The 23,184-nt window shown below is 38.6% G+C and overlaps 1 protein-coding gene across 2 annotated transcripts in view; it reads right to left on the bottom strand.

Annotated features, from left to right (window-relative positions):
• The window catches only part of syn2b (synapsin IIb), an 88,625-nt gene that overhangs the window by 25,847 nt on the left and 39,594 nt on the right, over positions 1-23,184 (bottom strand). For both annotated transcript variants that reach the window (XR_005612975.1, XM_039611776.1), the window contains 4 exons: positions 7,151-7,208; positions 5,616-5,707; positions 346-502; positions 27-116 (listed from right to left, as the gene is read on the bottom strand). Coding sequence is in view for 1 of the 2 variants with exons in the window: in XM_039611776.1 (XP_039467710.1) it covers positions 27-116; positions 346-502; positions 5,616-5,707; positions 7,151-7,208 (397 nt within the window). In the remaining variant the exon portion in view is untranslated. The remainder of the gene's footprint in view (positions 1-26; positions 117-345; positions 503-5,615; positions 5,708-7,150; positions 7,209-23,184) is intronic.

Below are 23,184 nucleotides of genomic sequence, written 5' to 3'. Positions count from 1 at the left end.
GTGCAGTAAGCAGAAAATAGCATTACCATGTCTCTGTAGTTGGGGTAGAAGGTCTGATCAATGAGAGGGAACTTATCTGAACCCAACCTCTTCTGATTGTTGATCAGCTGAGAAAACTAGAGGATGAGAAAAAAAGAGAGAAGCAGCAATATGGTTCAAACGTAAGAAATACATGCAGATTAATCATATAGTAATAATGTCATAATGCTTGCACTCTGTTAGGTGTTTATTCTGCATGAGTCTCCTAACTGACAACTTTAAAAAATCGTACAATTGCGATGTAGAGTGATTAAAATACTCTTTAGATAATTGCAGCTGTAAATTTGTGTTGTTGAAATTGCTTACAGCCCAAGGTTTGTCACAGAGGTTGTAGATGGAGTCCAGAGAGTTGACTGAGGGGATGCCAGCATACTGAAGACCAATGATTAAGTTCCTAAAATCCTCGTTTTGGGCCATGCTGAAGGCATGCTGGCGCACCAACACAAAGTCAGGCCTGAATGACCTGGAATGCAAAAATAAAGGCAGGTGAATAAAGAATAAATGGATGGGTTTGGTTTCTAGGTGTTCTGTGCTTGTATATGCGAGTTCTTGTGTGATCAAAGCCACAGAAAAGCGACATGAGGGTGTTGCTGTTTTTATTAAAATAAAACTGGGGGGCATAAGGTGCACTTTTGGATGGAAAACAACAAAGATTATGAAAAAGTAAGTAAACTCACACAGCTACAAATGTGTTAGCTTAGGCTTTTCCATGAACACAAAAAGAAGTGCAAAAATACAAATACAAACTTAGATCTCTCCTCAAAGAGTAGATTCTTGTCTTAGAAGCACTCTTATGAGAGAATCTTTCTTTGATTAATACATGAAGAACTTTGAAGGCAAAATAAGTCTCATGTACTTAATTGAAATTAAATGTATTATCACTTTATGTGTACAGTAAAATGACACAGCCCACTGGTAAGCATTGCCAGGAACTCAAAACATCACAGTTATCTTCTGTGCCCACATGGAGAGTGAGAAAGGTTTGTTTTGCTTTGTGTGGAGTCTCTACTTGGATGTTTCAAACAGGCAGTTTGGATGAAAACTTGTGGATCTGGAAGCCCTTTAAGAAAATTTAGCAGTTGCTCTTGGGCGAAATAACCTTTCATGTTTGAATACATTACCTAAGACAATAGGCAGATTCTAAAAGGGGGCAGGAGATAGTTAACTAAACACACACCCATTAAATGACTGTATATAAAAGTTTCTCTCAGGAAGGATCTTAGAATTAGTTTAAGCACTATAATTAGTCATTTAATAGTAATTCGAGTCTTGTTTTGAGCATTTAATCAATCAACAAAAACAATCTGCTTTTACTTCTTTGCCACTGCTAAACAGAGATTAACACGGACACAATTTTATCGATAGCCATGCAATTGTTAGTTCTGCTTAGAGGTCTGATTCTTTATTGATTGCCTGATTGATTTCTGTGTGGAAAAAATGCAAACTGTTTTCTACTGCAGAAACAGAATAGGAAAAAAGGTCTCCATTTAAAAGCTCCACTGCAATAAACCTGACATCTTTGTTTTGCTGTCAGAAAAAAAAATCCCAGCATTGATAAAGGGAAACATTGCGTTTGAAACATTAAACACTGTATTTGCCAATAAAAACATATTCAAAAGTAACCAATCAACAATGTATTAACTCTAAATTATGACATATTTCTCTTATATTCCCCCCCTCATAACAGTTTGGACAACCCAAATACTTTGCTACTTAAATTAGCTGCTAGAAAACAGTGAGTTTTACTACTTGTACTGAAATTTGTATGTCTCACCTTGCTTTTTCTTGGTATAACATTGAAATCTCATGTTATTTTATTGCCTCAAGCCGGAGGTAAAACTGGGGTGAGCAAGAAGCTGTTCGAGCCTTACACACATTCTGTCCTGCTGGGAAATCTCATCCTGGCAGGTGAAAATGAAGGTGGTGTCTACTGTCAGAGAGGTGGCTGTGTACAGCCATCACTCAGTTAACAGTGATGAGGACTGCAGTGCAGTAAAATCTAACTACTGAGAGGTAATGAGGGATTATTATGCACAAGTGAAAAGAAATAAATGCTAAATTGCAGAGAGTAATATGTTCCCAGTGGGGGTTTTATTGATTTAAAGTCCTTTTTGTTGATTTTCTGTTATATTCTACATTTGAAACTGTGTAGGTCTCCATACAAAAAAACACCCACAGCACTGAAGCTCAGAGAAGCAATTTATGACCAGAGGGTTAAGGTCAAAAACAATATTCAGTGCAGTTCAACTCACTGAATGGCTGACGCTGACAGGACATGACTCCTGTTATTTTTTCTTTTGTCCCTGCATGCACGTATGACAGCGAGGGAATGTGAGGAAAAGCAGAGAGAGAGGTGTGAGAAAGAATACAGTGAAGAAAGAGATGTAGAGAGGAGTGAAAGAAGACAGACAGAGAGGGAAAACTCTGCCGCAGTGTGACCACCACCAGCTCTTCATGCACTGAGAATACTAATCAGACACTCCAACAAACTAAAAGACTCTGGTGGAGAGGACAGAGCAATTAATGTGACTGTAACCTCTTCATTACTGGCAGTAAGGACCATCAGTATTACCCTCATTCGATGTTGCCAAGAAGCCACAGCCATCCAAACAAGCTGTCAGTATGAAATGAAACTAAACGATGGATGTCACATGTATAAACGATGTATTCACATAGATACCACATGCACAATTTTCCCCACACATAAACTGGTTTTTGAAAACGAATATGCAGACGTTAGGCATACTCTGGCCATGCATGCACTGGGTTTTTGGAGCAAGCCAATCCCACTCAGGTAAAGTGGAGATGAGAGCTTACATTTCTTATTATCTTTTTATTTTTTCTGTCTACAAACCCACCCGCTAGTAAGTTATGCATAAATTCCAACTCACATACATCCTTGTAGTGTACTGCTTTGTACTGAGTCAGTCACTTTAATCACTATCACTAATATTAGGACTATTTGTATATCTTTATCTGCCAGGATCATTTACCCAAGCCCTTTCAGGTTATCCTTAGTTTCTTTTGTTTGAGATTCCATAAGTGAACCACACCAACCCAAAGTTCATTTTCTGTGCTTTAGAAACTTCTTCCAGGATATTGTCTTGGCAGTTTGTCCAATAATTACTTAGAAGAGCAATTTTGTAAATGACGAAATTAAGGCGTGTGCCCATTTATTTGTGGCTAAACATGGGAGTGGAAATGAGGCTTAAACGACTGAGAACAATGACTGAGATTTATAAAAGAGGGCCTTTTAAATATAGCACTTTTTAGCCTCTGAGCACATTTATTTGTGACTGTAAATATAAATTCTTTTAACTCAAAAAGATGATTATTTAGAAATAAATAGTAATTTCTTCAATAAAGCAGAGAAAAGTAAGACAAAACACAAAACTAAAACATTTTTAATGGCCTCTTGAAGACTTCTCATCAAATAGTATGATTCCTTTAGTGGAGCCTTTTTCTGTTTAACCTGAATTCCTGTGTGTGGCTGAGCATATGGATGCTCTCCATGTACGCACCACAAATATTAGCAAAAGAGATTCAGTTTTTCCTGGAAAAGCAGACCCAAAATGGCTCAGATCACAGACAATTAATGAGTAAATGCAACACGGTTGCATTTACTGAAATTGCTGTAATAGACATTGCCACGTTAGATGTTTTGGGGGAGTTTTGCATACTGATGCTATGAATACTGACTATGGCCAACGTGCATTAACATACAGCTCAATGCATATTAATGTCTTTGCACATTTGCTTGTGTTACTTCCCCTCACCGCCTAGACCCCTCAGGGGAATGTAACACTCAGCTAAATAGCTGTTTAAGAAAAAGAAATAAGAATAAGTAAAGTATTAAGAAACAACCCAAAGCATTGGTTTTCTTTTTTTATAGTGGTGTTCTGATAGCAATAAACATTAAAAAATAAGCAATTAAATCCAAATTTTGGTTTGTGTGTCTGAGTATGTGGAGGCTAGCTATGCATACATGCACTGAAGAGTTTGCCAAATGCTCTGTGAGCTAAAATACTACCCAAATACAAATAGTGCAAAGTGTTTCAATGCAAATAATGAGAAAACAAAACTTTTTGTTATTGTTCCATTTTTCATAGATAACAATTAAAAAACAAAAAAACAAAAAAACCCAGAAATTGTTCAGTAAAGAAAGTATAGGTGTAGATTGTGCAGCGGCAAAGTCTAGACATAAAAGATCTTCGGGGATCGAGGCTACTTAGCAACGCAGTATCTGAGCAGTTAGGAACTCCCTGCTTTGACTTGAAATCAATGGACACGCTGTAATTACAGAATCAATTGTAGGTGCATTCAGGTCGAAAAACTGTGCATCACACAGGCAGACAGCAAGACACACTGAGGTTTATGTTGGAAACTCATTCATCGCCTCCGCACAAAGAATAAGACTTCCGTAGACATGACACAGCTGGGACAGACGAGTGTGAATCATTCCGCCCGCAGTAATTTAAAGTCTGCCTTACTCCACATGATCTTCAGCATTTGGCCCTGGTTATTGTGCGAGCACGTGCAGGCCAACCCATCATAAAACTAATGCTACACCCTTCATTTCCTGTTGGTTTTTGCTTGTTTCACACCAGTAGGAGCTACAGTCTTGCTTAATGAGTCCCAGTCTTCAGCCAGGATACTGGTGTCTCTGTCAGTGTGGTTTGTGGTGTGTATGTCTACAGTATAGGCAAATCTACTGTACCGCCCTGCGGGTGATGCTTGTGGTCATACGCCTCTGCTCTTTTTCCACTGATCAGAGCTTTCAGTAAACAATGTTCATTCTTTCCAAATGCATTCGGAAGCTTTTGTGTCTTACAGAAAGGACGCTAACTGATGGATAAATGTGGTAAAGCAGGGCTAAAACTGTAAGTTTGCTCTTGTCCTTTCACAAGGATTCAGAGTGGTGGTAATTTTGCAAGGACTCATTTGTGTTAAGTGGCTGTAATTTAAGAGGAGAATCATTTGTGTCACGTTGTGCAGCGTTGTGCCTTGTGCTCCTTTGTGTGCCCTTGCAACAGCAGGAAAACTACAGTTTGGTGATTTTGTGAGGATGGTGTAGGTTTGGCTTCATGGCATTACTGCAGGCAGAGTTAGTTAGTGGTTAGAGCTTAATTTTGTTTGCCATCAAAAGCTCTAGTCGCTTACTGGTGCATTTCATGTGCATTTACTATTTTCTGTGAGAACCAAGGTGAAATTATCTCACAAAGAGTGGCCCCGCTGATGAACATCATACCACACATTGGCCCGTTCATGTCTCTCTTTATGTTTTGTTTCACTTTCAATAACATCAGGAAAAGATGAATAACACTGAAAGCTGGAAACCGCTCTTTGAGTAGCACTGCTGACAGGTGTCTTGCTGGTAAGTTACAGAGTGGGTAGAAGTCAGTTTTTTTTCCTTATGTACTGTCGTCATTTACACTGTTTACGAATTTGTGTCGTTTCTCTTTCTAGTTTGGGATTATTCCTGTTCAATTTTCAATTTTACCCATTAGGATAATGATGTTTTAACAATTACTCTGTCTCTATGTGTGTGACAGTGTCTGTGTACGTGTGATGCTGACCTGACAACTTTGGTCCCACCTCTGATGACCTGCATGTCCACATTACACGTCCCGTTTGAATGTGAGACGAGGTTGATCTCTGAGAACTCGGCCTACGTGGCGAAGGAGAAAAGAAGATAATTTAATCAGTTAAGCAATGTTGATACAATCTGATGCTTATAATTGGTTATTTGTGCTTTCAGTAAATAACACTGTTTCATTGTTGAAGGTTTTTGTGCAGGAAATTCTGTCCAATGTGCTCTTTCTCTCTGTCATAAAGCTACTTTCACAGCATGCGCATTATTCATTATTAATCATTTGAAATAATGAGTCATGGTGCAATCAAAACAAACAATTAAAAAAAAACTTCCACTTTTATCAAATGTCCTTAGCAGAGACACTAAACGACACTTTTCAACAGCACAAACTTTTCCTGCTGTTATTTACTTAGGCAGTCACGTCGTGTTATACAGCGTAAATAAACCGTGTGCTTGTGCAGCAAAACAATGTACATGGCTTTTCTTTGGTGTGGTCGAAAAACAGCGAAGATCTGTCTGTGACTCATAGCTGCCGACTTCTGTCTCCACTGGTGTCTATTTCACATCTGTGGTGAGGCTTGAGGTTGTAATTTAACTGTCAACATCTATTAGGTGTGAAACTGTTTGGTGTGAAACCCCAGAGAATAGTCATCTCAAATGCAGTAACCGAGCACTGCAAAAGGATTTTCTGGTTAGTTGGCTGAACCAATATGAAACCACTGTGACAGCCAAATCCTACATTTGAAACAACGTGAGCAAAATTAACTGTGCAGCCTAATACACAGGTCCTGTATAATTTTACTGTACTTTTTTTGTTTTACAAGTCTAGCCAATTGTTCATGCGTGGACACTCACTTTACTGGACAAAGGAGAGGACAGATGAGGACAATTAAATCTTATGATGCTTAAAAAACAAATTAAATCAATTTAAATCCAGACATATACAAAAAAGTTGATTATTTCTCAATTTATTCGCACCAAAAAACCTCAAAAAAGTATTAGTGTACGTGAAGGTTACATAAGAAAATGTGGCCAAATCAAACAGCTTATCAGCAACATCAGATTTCAACATTGACAGAGACGTCATGGCTTGACAGCAGGATGTGTTAATGTTAAGGTTTAGTTTGCTATGAGGTGACACTATGAGAATCTTGGGGGTAAATGTTAACACCATCAACCTCATATGCTGTTTGACGATGCTATCACTATGGTGTGAAGCAGGTAATATTTACCAGGTTCACACATTCTTGTGTTTAGCCTGTTAGCATTCTAAAATGCTTATCAGTATAATATGACCTAGTGGCTTAAAATACTACTGATGTTGACAGTAATATTCCTAGTTTTCCAAGAGATTTAAGCTAAACTAAAGAGAAAACTTAAATTCCTCTCAGATCATCACAGCTGCGAAAAGAATCTTCTGATGTTATTATTAATGATACTCAATAGAATATCAGTTCACTTTGATGACTGGCACCTCTTTTCTGTAGCATCACATATTTGTTAAATCCATCATGATACCTGCTCCACTTTGATGTCATATTCCCCAAGGACCTTCTTTCCTCGAAACACTTTAGCCCTGCAAAAGAAGAGAAGTGTTTTAGTTTGCTATTGCACACACCAAACCTCTCAGTTGTCTATGCTGCCCTCTACTGGACAATATAGCTGCTGTGGGACAAATGGGAGACAGGAAATGGAGGCCTTTGTTTGTGTACTTCTAATGGCCAAACTTTGTCATATATAGGCCAAAGCCTATTTTAATGAGCATTTGTGAACATATTAAAAAGATACAGTAGATAAGAAGGCCATGCTGAAACTGCAGCTGGTCTCGTCACACATGGTGGTGACGTTAAATTCTGATTCAAACTGTAAAACATTTTGCAGTTTGAATGATGAATGTGTCCAATAAGTGCATTGTTCGATGTTGACGTACTAATATCTCGGCCGCCAATCGCTCGAGAGTGACGTAGAAATAGATTGCAAGTAAACACAAACAGGCAGGCAGATGGAGAGCAGGCAGGAAAAGACGAACAGGCACAGAGAATGAGAAGAGCAATAGAGGCACACAGACCGTCAGCCAAAACACAAGCAGGATGTTTTTATTATACACAGGCATCATAAATGGATCACAGAGTGTTTACTGCGCATCCATCATCAAACCGTACACTGACTCTTAAAAAAAAAAGCAATAACCAAGAACATGAATCAAAAACAGCAGACATGTTTTTGAAGTCGCATCTGTTAGCTTTTCTTTATGAGTCTGCACCAAATTTATTATGAAATACTTTGTGAGATGTCTTTTCAGGAAAGTCCAGGAGACAAGATGCATCTAAAAAGATGGAGAAGTGAGTTTCCAAACACATTTGGAGCCCGGGTAAAATGACTCCCTCTCTAATCTCATTCCTAATTGAATCTCCTTCAATTATTCATTCAAACAGCCATCCTCTCCAAACATTATGCCAGCTCATGTACCGCAATTTAACATTACATCAGATTGCACACACACACACGGTTCCTCTCTGTGCTGTCAATTAAAAATATTTGCAGGGTTTTTTTCCACATAACCTCACAGGGACCTCGTGTAATGTGGCACACAGGCATCTGGCTCGTTAGTGTGGTTCATTAGGACTAGACCATCTGTGAGAGAAACACTTTGAGGGTATGATGCCTTAACTTCTGACAATCAATAACCACACCAACAAAATTGGTGACCTTATAACTGCAGCAATATATCTTTATTAGCCCTACTAGAAAGTCATCGTTTTAGTGTGTGTGTGTGTGTGTGTGTCTGTGTCTCAGCACAGGCAGCTGATTAAACACACTGCAGCAGTGACACCCATGAATTCACCACTGAAGCCTCTACTGCATCGTGAAAAATGATCACCACATGCCACGCATCATACTTATGAATGAAAAATGTCATCACTTCCCACAGCATTAACTCAACAGGTCACACCACAGTGCCTCCAAACAGAGTACTGAGAGTCAAACATAGCTGATGCCTCTGCTGCTGAATGGGTTTAGGAGCAAATGAGGGTTCAGTATGTGTTCAGTATCTGGAGCACGAAGCAAAACAATACACAGAGACATGCAATGCCAGGGCAACACACTAATGGACAATTATAGAGCTCTACTGAAAGACAGCTGATGGAGCCTCTTTGTTTAATTCCATTAAACAGCATAATGCTGCTGTCACATAGCAAAATGCAGGACGTGCACACAAATATCCTCAACTGAGCTGTAAGTGAATTTCTGGGAGTGAACTTTTACAGGATAGGAACAAAGATGACGTGTACATTTAATGTGTGTGTGATGACAAAACGTTGTTGTATCAGATGTCCGCAAAGCTGTATTACTGCGATTTATTCGATTTATTAGCAAAAGTGAATGCAAACAGGTGACTTTTTACATATCCAGCACACGAGCAGCGACCTTAGCCTGCATCTAGTTATGTGTTTGTGGCAACTCGATATATCTTGTATTCACTTTTGCTTTTTGCCACTACTTAAAGGAAATGTCTAATTATTTAGCAGCTAAATCCTCCACAGTGTTATTCACCAGGTAAGCTATGTTATAACTACATCTATACTACATCCTTGCTGCTTGCTATGGCTGAAAATTAGTTTTGCAGGCTAGTAAATATATCTATAGCATAGCTTTAAATATTGCACAGTGCAAATGCTTAGCTGGAACATACAGTTCAATGGTTTGCATTACCTGAAGCTAAAACTACTTGGTTCTCAAATAATGCAACAATCATGCATGCAACACAGCTTAGAGTAGATTAAAACCACGTTGAAAAGAGGTAAGGCTTTTGCCTCACCTAGTGGAAAAAAAGCAGTTTCACTTGCAAGTCAAAGTAAACCACTGTAGGTCAGTAGGAGGAAGTTACCCTTTACACACGACCCAGTTTCCAGCAAACCCAGAATAGTATACAATGAGATAGAAGGCATAAAGGTAGAAACAATGCTTTGCCAGCACAGACTTATGCACCCTCAGGCAAAGACTGTTATACTCAAAGCTTTCTCTCTGTTACATCCATTCAAGCCTCTGTTTCCGTCAGCATAATGAGCAGTCTCAGGGGGCAGATAGTGTGACTAGTTCTGTTAGGCTAAAGGGTGCCATACATCACAAGGCTGCCAAAAACAAATCATCTCTGACAGGTTATTCCTAAGTTTTCCTGTATTTATTACATAGCATCCACTAATGTCTTAAAAAATAAACACATATAGTTGAGCAGAGTTTAATAGTGTTGCCCAGAGACACACACCAACTGCTGCTTTGTTATTCTAGAGAATACCGAAAAAGTGTGTTCAATCCATCAGCAGGGATGGACTACACGGCATTAAAGTGCACTGCAGCAGAGATCAACATTATGAGGAAATATGTACAGAGCAATTCTCCAAAAGTCTATTAGCTCGTGTTAAAGCAACAATTCAATGTAAATGAAATTTTACATTGAACCCCACCATCAAACTGTGTAAACAACATTTGTTAATATTGATCTCTCTCTCTCTCTGTGTGTGTATATATATATATATATATATATATATATATATATATATATATATATATATATATATATATATATATACACACATATATATCAGTGTTTGAGTAGTTGAATTAAGACTGTGGTCGCTGTTATAAAAATGAGCCTAACAGACAGAAATTACAAAAAATGGGTTCTTTTGTAAAATGTAAATAAAAACAGATTGCATTGATCTGCAGATCTCATAAACTCATATTTTATTCACAATGTATCAAATGTTTAAGCTCAGACATTTTATGAAAAACGAGCTCATTTTCAATTTTATGGCAGCAACATGTCTCATGGGGGAAGCAAAAGGCTGGAAAGGTAAGTGGCACTGAAAAGAAACAGTTGGAGGAACATTTAGGAACTAATTAGGTTAATTGGTAACAGGTCAGTGACATGATTGGATATAAAAAGAGTGTGGCAAGGCAAACGCAGGCTGTATGTGTGTCATGCTGGGGTCCGTTAACACATGCAAGCGTTACGAAGAACTTCTTAGAACGGCAGTTTCTGAGTAGTAAAGATGGGGTGTCACGTTTGGAGAATGAAGATGTGCGGACCCAGATGCAAGGACGAAGGAAAACAGCATTCCAATAACAAACAGAGCCGTTTATTTAGGCTGATTAAATTCCAGGAGAAACAAAAACTGTATAAGGCACACGGATAATGAGGACTTCTAAAAGCACTAGAAATACAAGGAATTCACTACAGAAACAAGTAGGTAACAAACACGCAGATTAAACAGTACAACATGATGTAAACCCAGGAACAAGCCACAGAAGAAAACAGCTACCAAAATACAACAGGGGAACATCGAACAGTGAGATGGCGACTTAACAAGACACGGGGGAAGAAAAGTGAGGCAGCATATACTTGAAACCCAAGAAATTAGTTTACAGCTCAGAAACTAGATTGGAAAATGTGGCTCAAACTAAGGTGAGATTCAGATACTGAAGCTTTTTACTGCTACATAAAAAGCTCAAAGCACCATAAATGCAAGAATCCAAAGCTAACAATGAAAGCCATCAACATTATCGTCATCATTAGATGCTTATGATCTCAGGCAGCACTGCGTTAAAAACCTTCATGGTTCCATCGTGGAAATCATAGTATGGGTTCATGAACACTTGCAGAAATGTGTGAACACAGTTCACTGTGTCATCCATAAATCCGGAGATTGAGGCAAAAGGAAACTATTCTTTGGTCATACAAATTGAAATGTGAAACATATGCTGCTCCAGTCTAAAGAGCAGAGAGATCATACTGCTTGTTATCAGTACTCAGTTCAAAAGCCTACATCTGTTCCAGCATGCATCAGAGCCTATGGAATTAGCAGCTTGCACATTTGGAAAGGCACCATCAGTGCTGAAAGGTATATACAGGTTCTAGAGCAACATATGCTCCCATTCAAACGATATCTTTTTCAGGGAAGACCTTTTATATTTCAGCAAGAAAATGCTAAACTGTTTACTGCATCTATCACAACAGCAAGGCTTCGCAGAAGACTCCAGGTGGCCTCACCAATTGAAAACATTTGAAGAATACAATGTCCCAAAATTGTTGAGCAGCTAAAATCCTATGTGGGGCAGAAATGGGACAACATTCCTCCCCCAAAAGTCCAGCAGCTGGTTTCCTCAGTTCCCAGACATTTACTGCTATTAAAAATTGAAGGGATGCGACACATTTGGCACATTTTGTTAGTTTAAACATTTGATATGTTTGCATACGATATGTTGCATTCTGTTCTTATTTACATTTTACACAGCATCTCCAAATTTGGGGAATTGTCTTTGTAAAGGTAAATGTAAGCTTCAACTCATGAAGATCAGCCAGATGCATCTGAAGTAAGTTTCTAATGGATTGAGTTGATTAGAGTTAGGGATAAAAACATTTCTGTATGGTTACATAATAGTTGAATGGCTTCAATTTAGTAAAAAGAAAAGCGATACACAGTAGTAATTAGTAATGGTTCTGTGTTAAGTGGATGTGTTACTGAAATTGTGAACTTCTGGAACAGATGCTGATATTTCTATGATGGTTTTAACTGTAGAAATTACTTTGTGGGAACCTCATATTCAGCTCAGCACACAATTTGTCAAAATTGTCTGTAAATTTTAGCTATGCAGTCCATTATAAAATGTTACTATCTCAAATGACATAGATGGTTTAGATGCATGTTTTGTGAACTACAGTAACAGCATGGCCAAATTATCGAGGACTTTTTACTGGTCTAAATGTGACGGCTGAGCTAATTTTTCTACGATCATTTAATATGATTCCACTTTCGCTATTGATTGGTGGAGTCCATGAGTCTGCGGCAGCCTGTGGAAATTAAGCCTTTCAAATCAATGCATGGTAATGGCAGAGAGACAGCAATAAGGAAAGGAAAAGATGACAAAGACAGATGAGAGCAAAAGGCAAAGAAATGAGTGCCAGCAGTATTGCAGACGGGGATACAACGAGTAGATTTAAAATAAAGATAACATGCAGCATCACGCTCTGCATAATTCTGCTAAAAAGTCAGATAGTAGTAGGTTTTTCAGTTCTTAAAGTTTTTACTCTGCTCCTAGGCACAGAAGAGAGAAACTTCATACCAAAATCCACACACTTTACGTCTGACTGCTAAAAGGTCATGAAATAGACAGAACCATTTCAACTAATATCCACCCTGAAAGATGTATACATGGCCTAAAGTCCTGTATCATATAATGAGATTTACTTGGCAAGTATACAGTCAATAATTGTGGTATAATGACTGTATCTGCTGCGTATTATATCCTATTACACATACATATATAGACATAATGATAGAAAGTATTCCTTGGCACTCTATTTCTCCACTCTTTTCTCTCCTATTTTAGCTGTTGTTTACCCTTCAGAGGCAATTTTTTCCACCTCTCACTCAGTGGTTTTGATAATTGATTCAGTGTGTAGGTGCATCCAAAAGATGCAAGAAAACAAAAGAGTTGTGCACGAGTGATCATGCAAGGTACTTTGTGTTAACTGTCGAAATATTATATTGCTGACATATTTGCCTACCAGTAGAGAAGACAGAGAAACATGTAAGTCGTCAAGTTATGCAAACACCTTGAAAAGAACAAAGCTGTGATTTTAATAAATGAAAGCTGATCTACTGTAGTTTCATATGATCAAGAATGCTTTAATTTACAACATGACTGCTGTCCCTTCTTTTGTTGTGGCAATCCGAGCCAGTATTCGCCTTTGCCTCTACTTGATCTACACTTGAGATTGTGGAAATCAAGATTCTGGCTGCTGGGGGTAGAAGGGCATTATAAGTGTCTGCTCAAGTGTAGTGAGAGACAACTGGTGCAAACAGACAATGTAGGTGCATGAAAATGAAACACAGGGATCGGTGAACTTTGCAGGCTGTACACCAAGAATTCATTTCCAGTCTCTATGGAAACTTTCGGACTACATCCTGAGTATAAGTTATTGCGTCATATGGTAGAAAGATGAATAAATAGAATCATCTGAAATCACTCGCTAAGGTGTTTATGTTGGACTACCAAGGAAAGGTGTGAGAAAACAGCAATCCTTAACAGGATATAACTGGTGTATGTATTTATACACTCTTGTTCAAAAAGGGATACCTGCTATTTTGTCATGTTAAACTGCATATTTCATACAGTGGTGTTTACTATTCCTATTACGGAGCAATGAAACTGGCCCTAACCAGAATATAATGAAACCCTGGCGTATAACTGAGCATGAGGACACCCCTACTTCTTCCATATGAATTAAGAGGGTAAATCACCTGATCATCAGCAAGTGTGACCACACCTATAAAAGCAGAAGTTGTGGTTGTTTGCTGGTCTGGAGCATTTTGTGTGTTAACACAAAAAGAAGAGAAAAGAGAAGGCCTGCTCCTGGGAACTTCTCTCTAAAAACCTAACATGGCAACATGGCTTCGGCCAATTTTCTTTCGACAGATGAGACCAAAGTGGAGATGTGTGCCCATAATGCACTGCACCGTTTTTGGTGAAAAGCACAGTAGTGGAGGGATGATGATTTGGGCTTGTTTCACAGCCACAGAACCTGAGCATCTTGCAGACATTGAGTCGACAATGACCTCCCCTGTGTACCAAAGTATTCTAGAGTTAAATGTAAGGATGTGACAAATAAAGCTTAGTAGAAACTGAATGATGATACAGGACAAAGATCTGAAGCACAGCAACAATTCTACAAAAAAATAAGTGAAAAAGAAAAGGAGCAAAATTTTGTGATGGCCTAATCATAGTCCAGACCTTAACCCGACTTAAATGCAGTCCCAAGACTTTAAGAGAGCTGTGCATAAACGAATATCCACAAACTCCAGTGAACTGAAGCGACATTGTAAAGTGTGATATTAGAGCCTGATCAAGTCATACAAAAAATAATTACTTCAAGTTATTGCTGCTAAAAGTGGCTCTCCAGGGTACAGAATCATGAAATGAACTTGGTTATACAAAAGAGTTCTTAGAGACCTGTGAAAACTCTCTTTTTTAACATTACTGTATATGATATCAGGATTTTTTTTCATTTTTTACAAGTATACTTCTCTATTTGATCTTTAATTTTTATTTGACACTGCTCACAGTGATTTATCATAATCTATTAATTTAGTTTCCAAGCTTTGTCTGACCATGTTGTGACAAGCAGCTTTCTGATGACTCATGCTAGTTGAGAAGGCCGCAGTAAATCACTAAGAAACTCACAGACACTGACAGATCAAGGCATGAATAGGCAAACATAATTTACTCTCCTGCCTTTCTCTCACTAAGCAGGGTATCAGTCTTTTTTACTGACACTCCGTGCTCTTGCTCAATGTTAAAATTGGTCAGGAGAGCCAGCTTTTGATAGGCTGTGCTGATGGAACAGACACAGCATAGAGACCTCTGAATCAGTGGTATTGACTTGTACATTCTTGCCTTGAGGTGTAGATGTCGCTTGAATTATTTAGCCGCGGACCAGGGGGGCTGTAACACCTCCTCCTGCTATCATCCTCCATCAGTGAGCTCTACAGGAAAGCAGGTATCCCAGAGACTGAAGCTCATTTGTGTGTCTAGAAACCACTGCATGTTGTGGAAAGCAGGTCATATGATAAATTATGGCTCCTCTGATTTCAATTAAATACAGAATATTGAAAGTATTAGAATTTACAGGAAAATGATTTAAATATGTTTGCTGTTCGGGTTTTAATTTAAAATGGAGAAATAAATTTCAGATACATTTTTCTTTTGAAGTTTTTTGGGACGGCAGTGAAATAACTGTCAGTGAGTGATAACTGTTTCGCTGCTGATGGAAGCAACAACATGACGAATGCAAAGGCACACGTGAGCTTTCTGTTTGTTCCAACTGTGCATCAGAAATAGCTACCATTCACAGCAAATATACAACCAAAGCCAAAGTAATCAAATAGCTTCTTAGGAGTGGATTGCCTGTACTAGCTGACCCTTAATCTGATTGTGTAGCAGCCAACTTCAAGACCAGGCTGAAGGAGACTCCACGACATGCAGGTGGCTGCATGGAGAGGGTAGATGTCATGTTGATTTCTGTACATACATTTGATAAAATATGATTGTTTGACTTGACTTGTCCAATTACTTCTGAAGTCCCAAACACTGTATGAACTAAAAATACACTTTATTCAGTACTAATGCAAACCAACACAAAATAAAGCTTTTATTTCTTTTTAAAATTGTATGTACTTAAGCACAGAACCTGAAAATATACATATAACCAAATATTTATGGTCCGCTCTACGCTTGTACATTTCCTTCAGTAGTGTGATAAATGGGGCTGGAGATGTGTTTATGTCTGTGCGGCAGAAGAAGACTTATCTCTGTGGTTTTATTACATTACTGTGATAAACACAGACCTGTGGGGCAGACTGCCCTCTCGTGTAGATGCTGAAGCATGCTTATAAGTTTGCATGTATGAGAGCACCCAAATACAGTACAGTGTGTGTGCTAATGAAAAAGGACTCATCTAGGGAGCATTTTGAAACTAATAGCCTTCGATGATTGTTTTCTTGAGGTTTCACTTAACCCCACATGCAGATGATTTGTCGTTAGGCTGTGTGTTTGCTGAGTGTGGCTTTGGTTTTGTGTCTAAGTGTGTGATTATTATGCTTGGTATCCTTGTAAAGAAAGAGGGAGTGACAGCAATTTGTTTTATGTCATTCCTTTAATTTGACGAGTTTGTTTTTATTTTGTTTTGCAGCTTTCTTTGTTTTTCTCTCATAACTTCTCTTGTTTCTTGCCAACCCTCTACCAGCTTACAGTTATTCATCGGGTCTCCTGTGAGGTTTTCTTCACTCAAGTTTTGTAAAGAACAAATCTGCCGTTGTTTATATTGTCAACAACTGTATTTCTTCGGGACTATTTTCAGCTACAGAATAACACATATTTGGTGTTTATTTCTTTCATATCAAGTGTTATATAAAACTCACTGACATATTAAAAACACTTTTTACTATGCTCTTTTAAAAAATATTCTTTACACCAAGTATGTTGACACTAATAAAAATACAGAAGCCTTATTCTTTAATGTCTGTTTGAAACCCTTTTAAGTTTTTTTATTGGTTGCTATCTGCCTCTTAAGTCTAATGTCATTATCCAAAATCTTCTTTGATTCCCAAACTCAAATAAACACTGTGGCATCACTGAGAGTTAAAAACAGCCCTAATGCTTTCGTCTTCAATAAAATGTTCAGTGTCACTGTTTAACATGATGTTAAACTTTGTTAGAATAAAGTTTAACATCATGTCATCCATGAAGGTAGTTAGATTGGTAGCTGTCACTCATTATGTTCTGACTGAGGCAAAATATTTTTAGGTCAGTTGAATGTAATGAATCATAGCTTGACAATTATATTTAAATAAGGTGGACAGTGTAACCTAAACAACTGTAGGACTGTAAACACACAAGTGAAACCAATGAGGGCGGGGCTGACAATCCGAAACAAGGGAAGGGCAGACAAAATCAGGAATTAATACAGCTGAAAGTGACATAAAAAATAAAGGTGGCAGTAACTAAAGCAAAGGCACCAACAGCAGACAGGAACAGAGACACAGAGAGGGAAACAGAGGATGCACTGAGAGGGCGTAAGGGCAAAGATGAGGAAAAAACTACAAAACCAAACACAACATTAAAACCAAAACAATAACAAAACCCCCAAAGCATTACAGCCATAGTGTGACCAATACAGCCAGTTAGGCCTGTTTCCGCTCACATTGAACGCTGTGGTATTTGTACTTCACTAATTAGTGGGATGACAAAGCCAGACAATTATCGGCAAATATGTGGCAAGACTACTTCTCCGGGTAGAAGCACACTAACCTCCTCATTACTGCAAATTGGTGGCTGAGTCAGAAAAGCCTCCATGGCTGTGGTAAAACACTCTGACTGTTTGAGACTGTTGTATTTATGTTTTCCAATGGACACCAGAGTAAAATTAAACAAAAATAAAAACATATTTCACTTAATGAGTTGTTAGTAAAGCACAGAGTTGAATAAGGCAACAGCTAATTGTAGATGAATATATTTCCAGCAATACCAAAGTCAAAAACTCCCAGTTACACACCCGAAGAGTGGCACATATTGCTCTAATTGCCCTGGTTTATTCTAGAATGCTTTCTAAAGTCTCTATACTGTGTCTTGGCAGGAAAAGGAGCTGAAATGGTCAAACAGTAGCTAAGACAGCAGGCAATTAATTCAGCATTTAAGTGATCTGTCTGTGCATGGATTATCTGCACACACTCCTTGAAATGGGTTGTGGGTTGCCAGGTTGTTCCGACAGATGGGTTTAAATTGCATTCATTGCACGGACTGTGTGTGTGGACTGTCTTTTAATAGACAACTTGGAAACTTGGGCACCATTATGATGATACTAATGCATCCAGATTATTCAAAATGAAGTTTGTACCACATGCTAACATTAGCATCATAATAAATGTGATAAAAGTAGCACTCGACTTTCTGGGGTGGTTTATCTGCAAATGTTTTCTGTCATGCAATTAATCTTCTTTGTTGATTGGTGTTTGTCTGGTCTTTCTATATATTATCATTTCTGTTTATTTTTTTAAATCCCACTGTTGCATATAGCCAAAATGTGTTCACCCATTAAGAAGCACTTCATCAGTGAGTGCTGATGTTACATGTACATCCCGAAATAGTTCTAGGGGTTTGGAAAAATGGATTACCAGGATGTTAACACATAAATTAGCAAATATGTTAATTTCAGCGAGAGCCAACACAACAGAATAAAACAGTGCTGACTTAAATAAAACGCCATCAACTTAGTAACTTCGTCAACAGAAAGCTTACAAACCTACACCTCAACTCCTCATCAACCAAGAACAGGACAAAACAGTGAATAACACAGAAAATTACAGCTCTCCCCTAAAAACATCCCCTTGTCACTGTAATAGAGAGAAACAAAGGCTAATTCTATCAGGTCTTAGAAGCCATAAAGAAACCTAAGAAAACAAGCAAGAAAGCAAAAACAACAACAACAACAACAACAACAACAACAACAACACCACCCCCCCTGAAGTGTATAGCTTTGGTCAACTTATATAGGCCCTGGAGAGCATCCATTGGCTGCAGGTCTCAGACTTTAGCCAATGACATGAAAAGCAGGATGATCAGGAGCCAGTATTAGGGAAGTAGGAAAGGGTAGAACTTAAAGGTCAGGACCAGGAGGCAACATAGTAAACATTAACCTCCTGTATACTCTTTGTGTTCTTTTAAGTGAATGTAACAACCTGCTAAACATCAGCACATTGTTCTGTGGTCACAAAGAGTCCAATTACCAATTTAAGAAGAGCCTTTGTGAGTCTGCAGTGCTATTTTGAGCTAAATGCTAAGATTAGCATGTGAACCTTGTCACAAGAACAATGCCTTGATATTTAGCAGGTACAGATGCACTCACTGACTACTCCATTAGATACACCAGTTTTACTGTGTATTAATCAGCAAATCACATGGCAGCAACTCCATTATGTCATGGTGACATTCTCAAGACAACTTTAAACAGAGCATCAGAATGGGGAAAAAGTGATCTAAGTGACTCCGAACATTGTATGTTTATTGTTAACAGATGGGCTGATCCCAGTATTTCAGAACAGAACATTACAGTAACTACCACTGACACTCAATACAACCGATATATGCAGAAGAGCATTTCTAAATGCAAAACCCCTGAAACCTTGAAGCAGATGGGCTAGAGCAGCAGAAGACCATACTGGGTGCCACTCTTGTCGGCTAAGAACAGGAAACTGAGGCTAGAATTGGACAGTAGAAAATTGGAGAAATGCCACCTGATATTATGAGTATCAGTCTCTTCTGCAACAATCAGATGGCAGGGTCAGGATTTGGTGTGTACAACTCAAGTTGATGTAACATGGGGATGTTTTATTCACACATTTTGGCCCTTTTTACCATTGTTTTAACACCACAATCTGATTATTATTCCTGACAACAGTGTAGCTATCTTCTGATGAATGCTTCCAGCAGGATAATGGACCATGTCAAGGTTCAAATAATCTCAAACTGGTTTCTTGAACATGACATTGAATTTACTGTACTCAAACGACCTCCACACTCCACCATCTTTGGGATGTGCTGGAACAGGAAACTCAAATCTTAGATGTACAGCCGACAGATCTGCAGCAACTGTGTGATGCTGACACCATGGACCAAAATCTCTGACAAACGTTTCCAGCACCTTGTTGAATCTGCGCCATGGAGCATTAAGGCAGTTCTGAAGGAAAAAAGGATGTCCAACCCGATATAAGCACAAAGTAACAAAGTGTGGCGTTAGTGTATCTATGTTATCTTCAGCATTTTAGTTTCTTCTGTAAGTTCGCATTCTAACATAGGATAATTCTGGTTCGTTTAGCAGACATTTGCTTATATCAAAGTAAAGGGAAAGACTAGATATATTACTATCCTGTACTTGAAAAAAGACTAACTTCAACCCATAAAAGCAACAACATTTCACTCAACAAAACACACGTGAACCACAGATTAAAATGAGATCATAAGATCAAAAGAACGTCATCCTCTAAAATCCATGAATGAACTTTTTCACATCCATCCAACAGGCTGAGATATAAAATGCTGGAGGGAATAAGGGACACCCCATCCAACTTGTCATTTGATAAATCAGTGAATAAACAAATCATTTTGACTCTAGCAGGTGGAATTTTAGAACAACGAACAGACACAGCAGGTTAAATGCAGGTACTACAACTTTTAGCACTTCATCACCTCTGTGGGGAGGGTTTTCAAATTCATGTGAAAAATTCAACATTTACTTCCCTGGGTGTTGACATTTCTGCCTTTCAGGGCTCAATTTCTGCCTAACACCTACACTGGCTGAGATCTGTTTCTTCTTAATTTGACATTTCTGTTTAATTTCTGCTCCAGTTAGTCAGATTTCTCCATTTAATTGTAAGATTACTTCCTGTTACAGCTTGCTGTGACTGTGTTCTGGGTACGTGCTGGGATGAGAACACAGGGTCAATGATTGATTGATTGTCAATGATTTGACAAGCGTGTTCATTTAGGCTAAGTGCTCAAGAGGAAGCTAAAAATTCAAATCCGCCCGTCTTCCATTTCTCCCCTTTTCTCCTCCATGTGCCCGGCCAGGATACACACCGTCCACACCTTCCTTAAGATCACAGAATGTTTTCTCAGTTTTAAAGATTGGGCTTTCCACTCCTGTTCAATGTTTTATTTATTGAGTGAAGGCTTAAATTTAGGGATTCTCCACAGCAGTGAGTTTCATCCTATTCTCATGGAGCAGCATAAAAATGGGAACTTTGGAATTGAAAGTGCTTCACCCATACAAGGAAAAAAATATGCATTGACAACACAGGTGGACAATTTGATCCCACTGTACAAGCCTCACGTCTTTGAAATCAGATGACCAGTGCCGGATAGAGAGCCACCCACTGATTCATTTCACAGCGTGGTGAAGCTCAGGTGAGTATTCTTCCTGGTTTAATGTTGGGTTGAGACAGAGTGCCTGTCTGGAGCAAGATGGAGATCACATAAATCACCAGAGATGATGCTGCGGCAGCTCGGCACAAATGACACTTTTTATGCCCTTTATCCAGATGTCTGTTTCTGACCTGCTGTGCCAGCACACCTGTGAGCACACAAATATGCTCAGATACAAATAGAGAAAAAAGTCAAGAGGGCTATTTCAAGGCTGGCTGACGTTTTAAAGAAGTCAGCCATAAGATGGTGTCAGTGAAGCAGCACTCGAGCTCAGGTTCATATCTGCTGTAGGCTCTTTGTGGTGAATTTCCTTGTTACTTGAGTAAGAACGGGTTTCAGTCTTGGCACAGGATTCATATTTAATGTTGTTTCTGAAGGTTATGATATGGACAAGTTGACTCTCCCTTCAGACACTGTAGGAGGAGCTCTGGCTGTGTCTTCATATGTGTAGAGACAAAGAGTTCAGGGCACCGTTCCACCGTTCAAGAGAAAATATATTTCTGTTCAATTGCTAAATTGCTAAATTTATCTTTGACTGCATTTAGTTTTTATAATCACCTCTTGCTATGGTAATTCTTGCTGGTCATCAAAAATGTATGTTATTACTAATGAAAACTACAGACATCTTACTCTTGCAAATTCAAACTGAAAGCATCAGAAGATAAAATACAACAGGCTTTTATTGCTAAGCAGCCATGAGAAATGCAAGGTAAGAACAAATGTTTTTCCCAAGGGGCCACATGAGAAACAGGGACTGTTGTAAGCTGAGCTGAACTCAGTTTTGCTCAGTTGTATCTCTTTGTAAGTTTCTCATGTGGCCCTGTGGGAAAATGAACTGCCTAACCCTGCTGGAGCATCAAAATTAAGACATTTGTAACATCTTTTGACTGGAGAGTGTCCTGGAACAAGAAGGTCGGGCCCTACAGGCTCCATGAAATAAAGCACAGGTCATTTTCATCTCTTTTTAGCTAGATTTTGGGGAAAGACAGTTTTTTTATTAAAATAGAGGAACCTCATTGTCATTACTGCACTGATAAGCAAGTGGTCACGTTTATTGGATAGTGGAATGGAAACCATAGGCTGTTTTCAGCCTTTGATGATGACTAGGCCATCACTAATCACCTCAGCAAATTCATGTCACTTAACTGGACCCCTCAACTGTAGCATTAAGCATTAAATAGCAGGTGTCTGTGCACTCATAGAGCTTAATAACCAATCTCGTTAGCATTAGCCGATAACTTAGCACTTTACATTCCAGCTGCTATGTCTATTTTTTTTTATATATTATAAGAATGTAGTAGATATGATGAGCTCTCCTGGGAGGACAATCTCATAGATTTGCAAAATGGACATCTGAGAAATGACTATGTTCAACTGTTCTATCAATCTAACTACAGAATGATGACAGAAAATTGTCATGATAGATTATACAACAACCGCCAAGTGGGGTGAAGCACCCACACCCCTTACTCTCACATATATATCGACACTTATAATTTAATACAGCATACACCTACAAAAAGCTCCCCACACACTGTGTCACTGCCACAATGTTCCTGTTTGCAAAGCCATCGTCACTTCACTTATTGTTCTGTTTTGTCGAGGGCTATGGTGAGCAGTTTCATGTGTGTGTACATGTGTTTTTTTCCCAGTTTTTTTCACCGCCCACATTGTCGTGACAATGCTTGGAGCATGAAGTTTAAATTTAGAGAGAGACAGAGAGACACAGAGAGAGAGAAAGAGGACATTGCCGATTCACCTACTGGCACTGAACAGGAAGAGTGACAAACAAAAAGTTCCAGGTTATCAAAGCCAGCACACTGGACATTTAGTAAATGATGCGGCAAATACTACGTCACCTGGTAGAGGGAAAATTTGGCAATAATGTGTGCCAGAAAAAATGTTGTGTTCAACCAGTTAAAGATGTGTCATCAAGGCTATACTTCATGCAGATCTGCTCATTATTTCAAAGTGTTGACTTTTAGTTATTAGCTTTATGCTCAATCTCACTC

This window comes from Oreochromis aureus, linkage group 5 (genome assembly GCF_013358895.1).
Source record: "Oreochromis aureus strain Israel breed Guangdong linkage group 5, ZZ_aureus, whole genome shotgun sequence".
NCBI lineage: Eukaryota > Metazoa > Chordata > Actinopteri > Cichliformes > Cichlidae > Oreochromis > Oreochromis aureus.
Note: the sequence above shows the minus strand (reverse complement) of the source record. Positions and strands in the feature narration are given on the sequence as shown.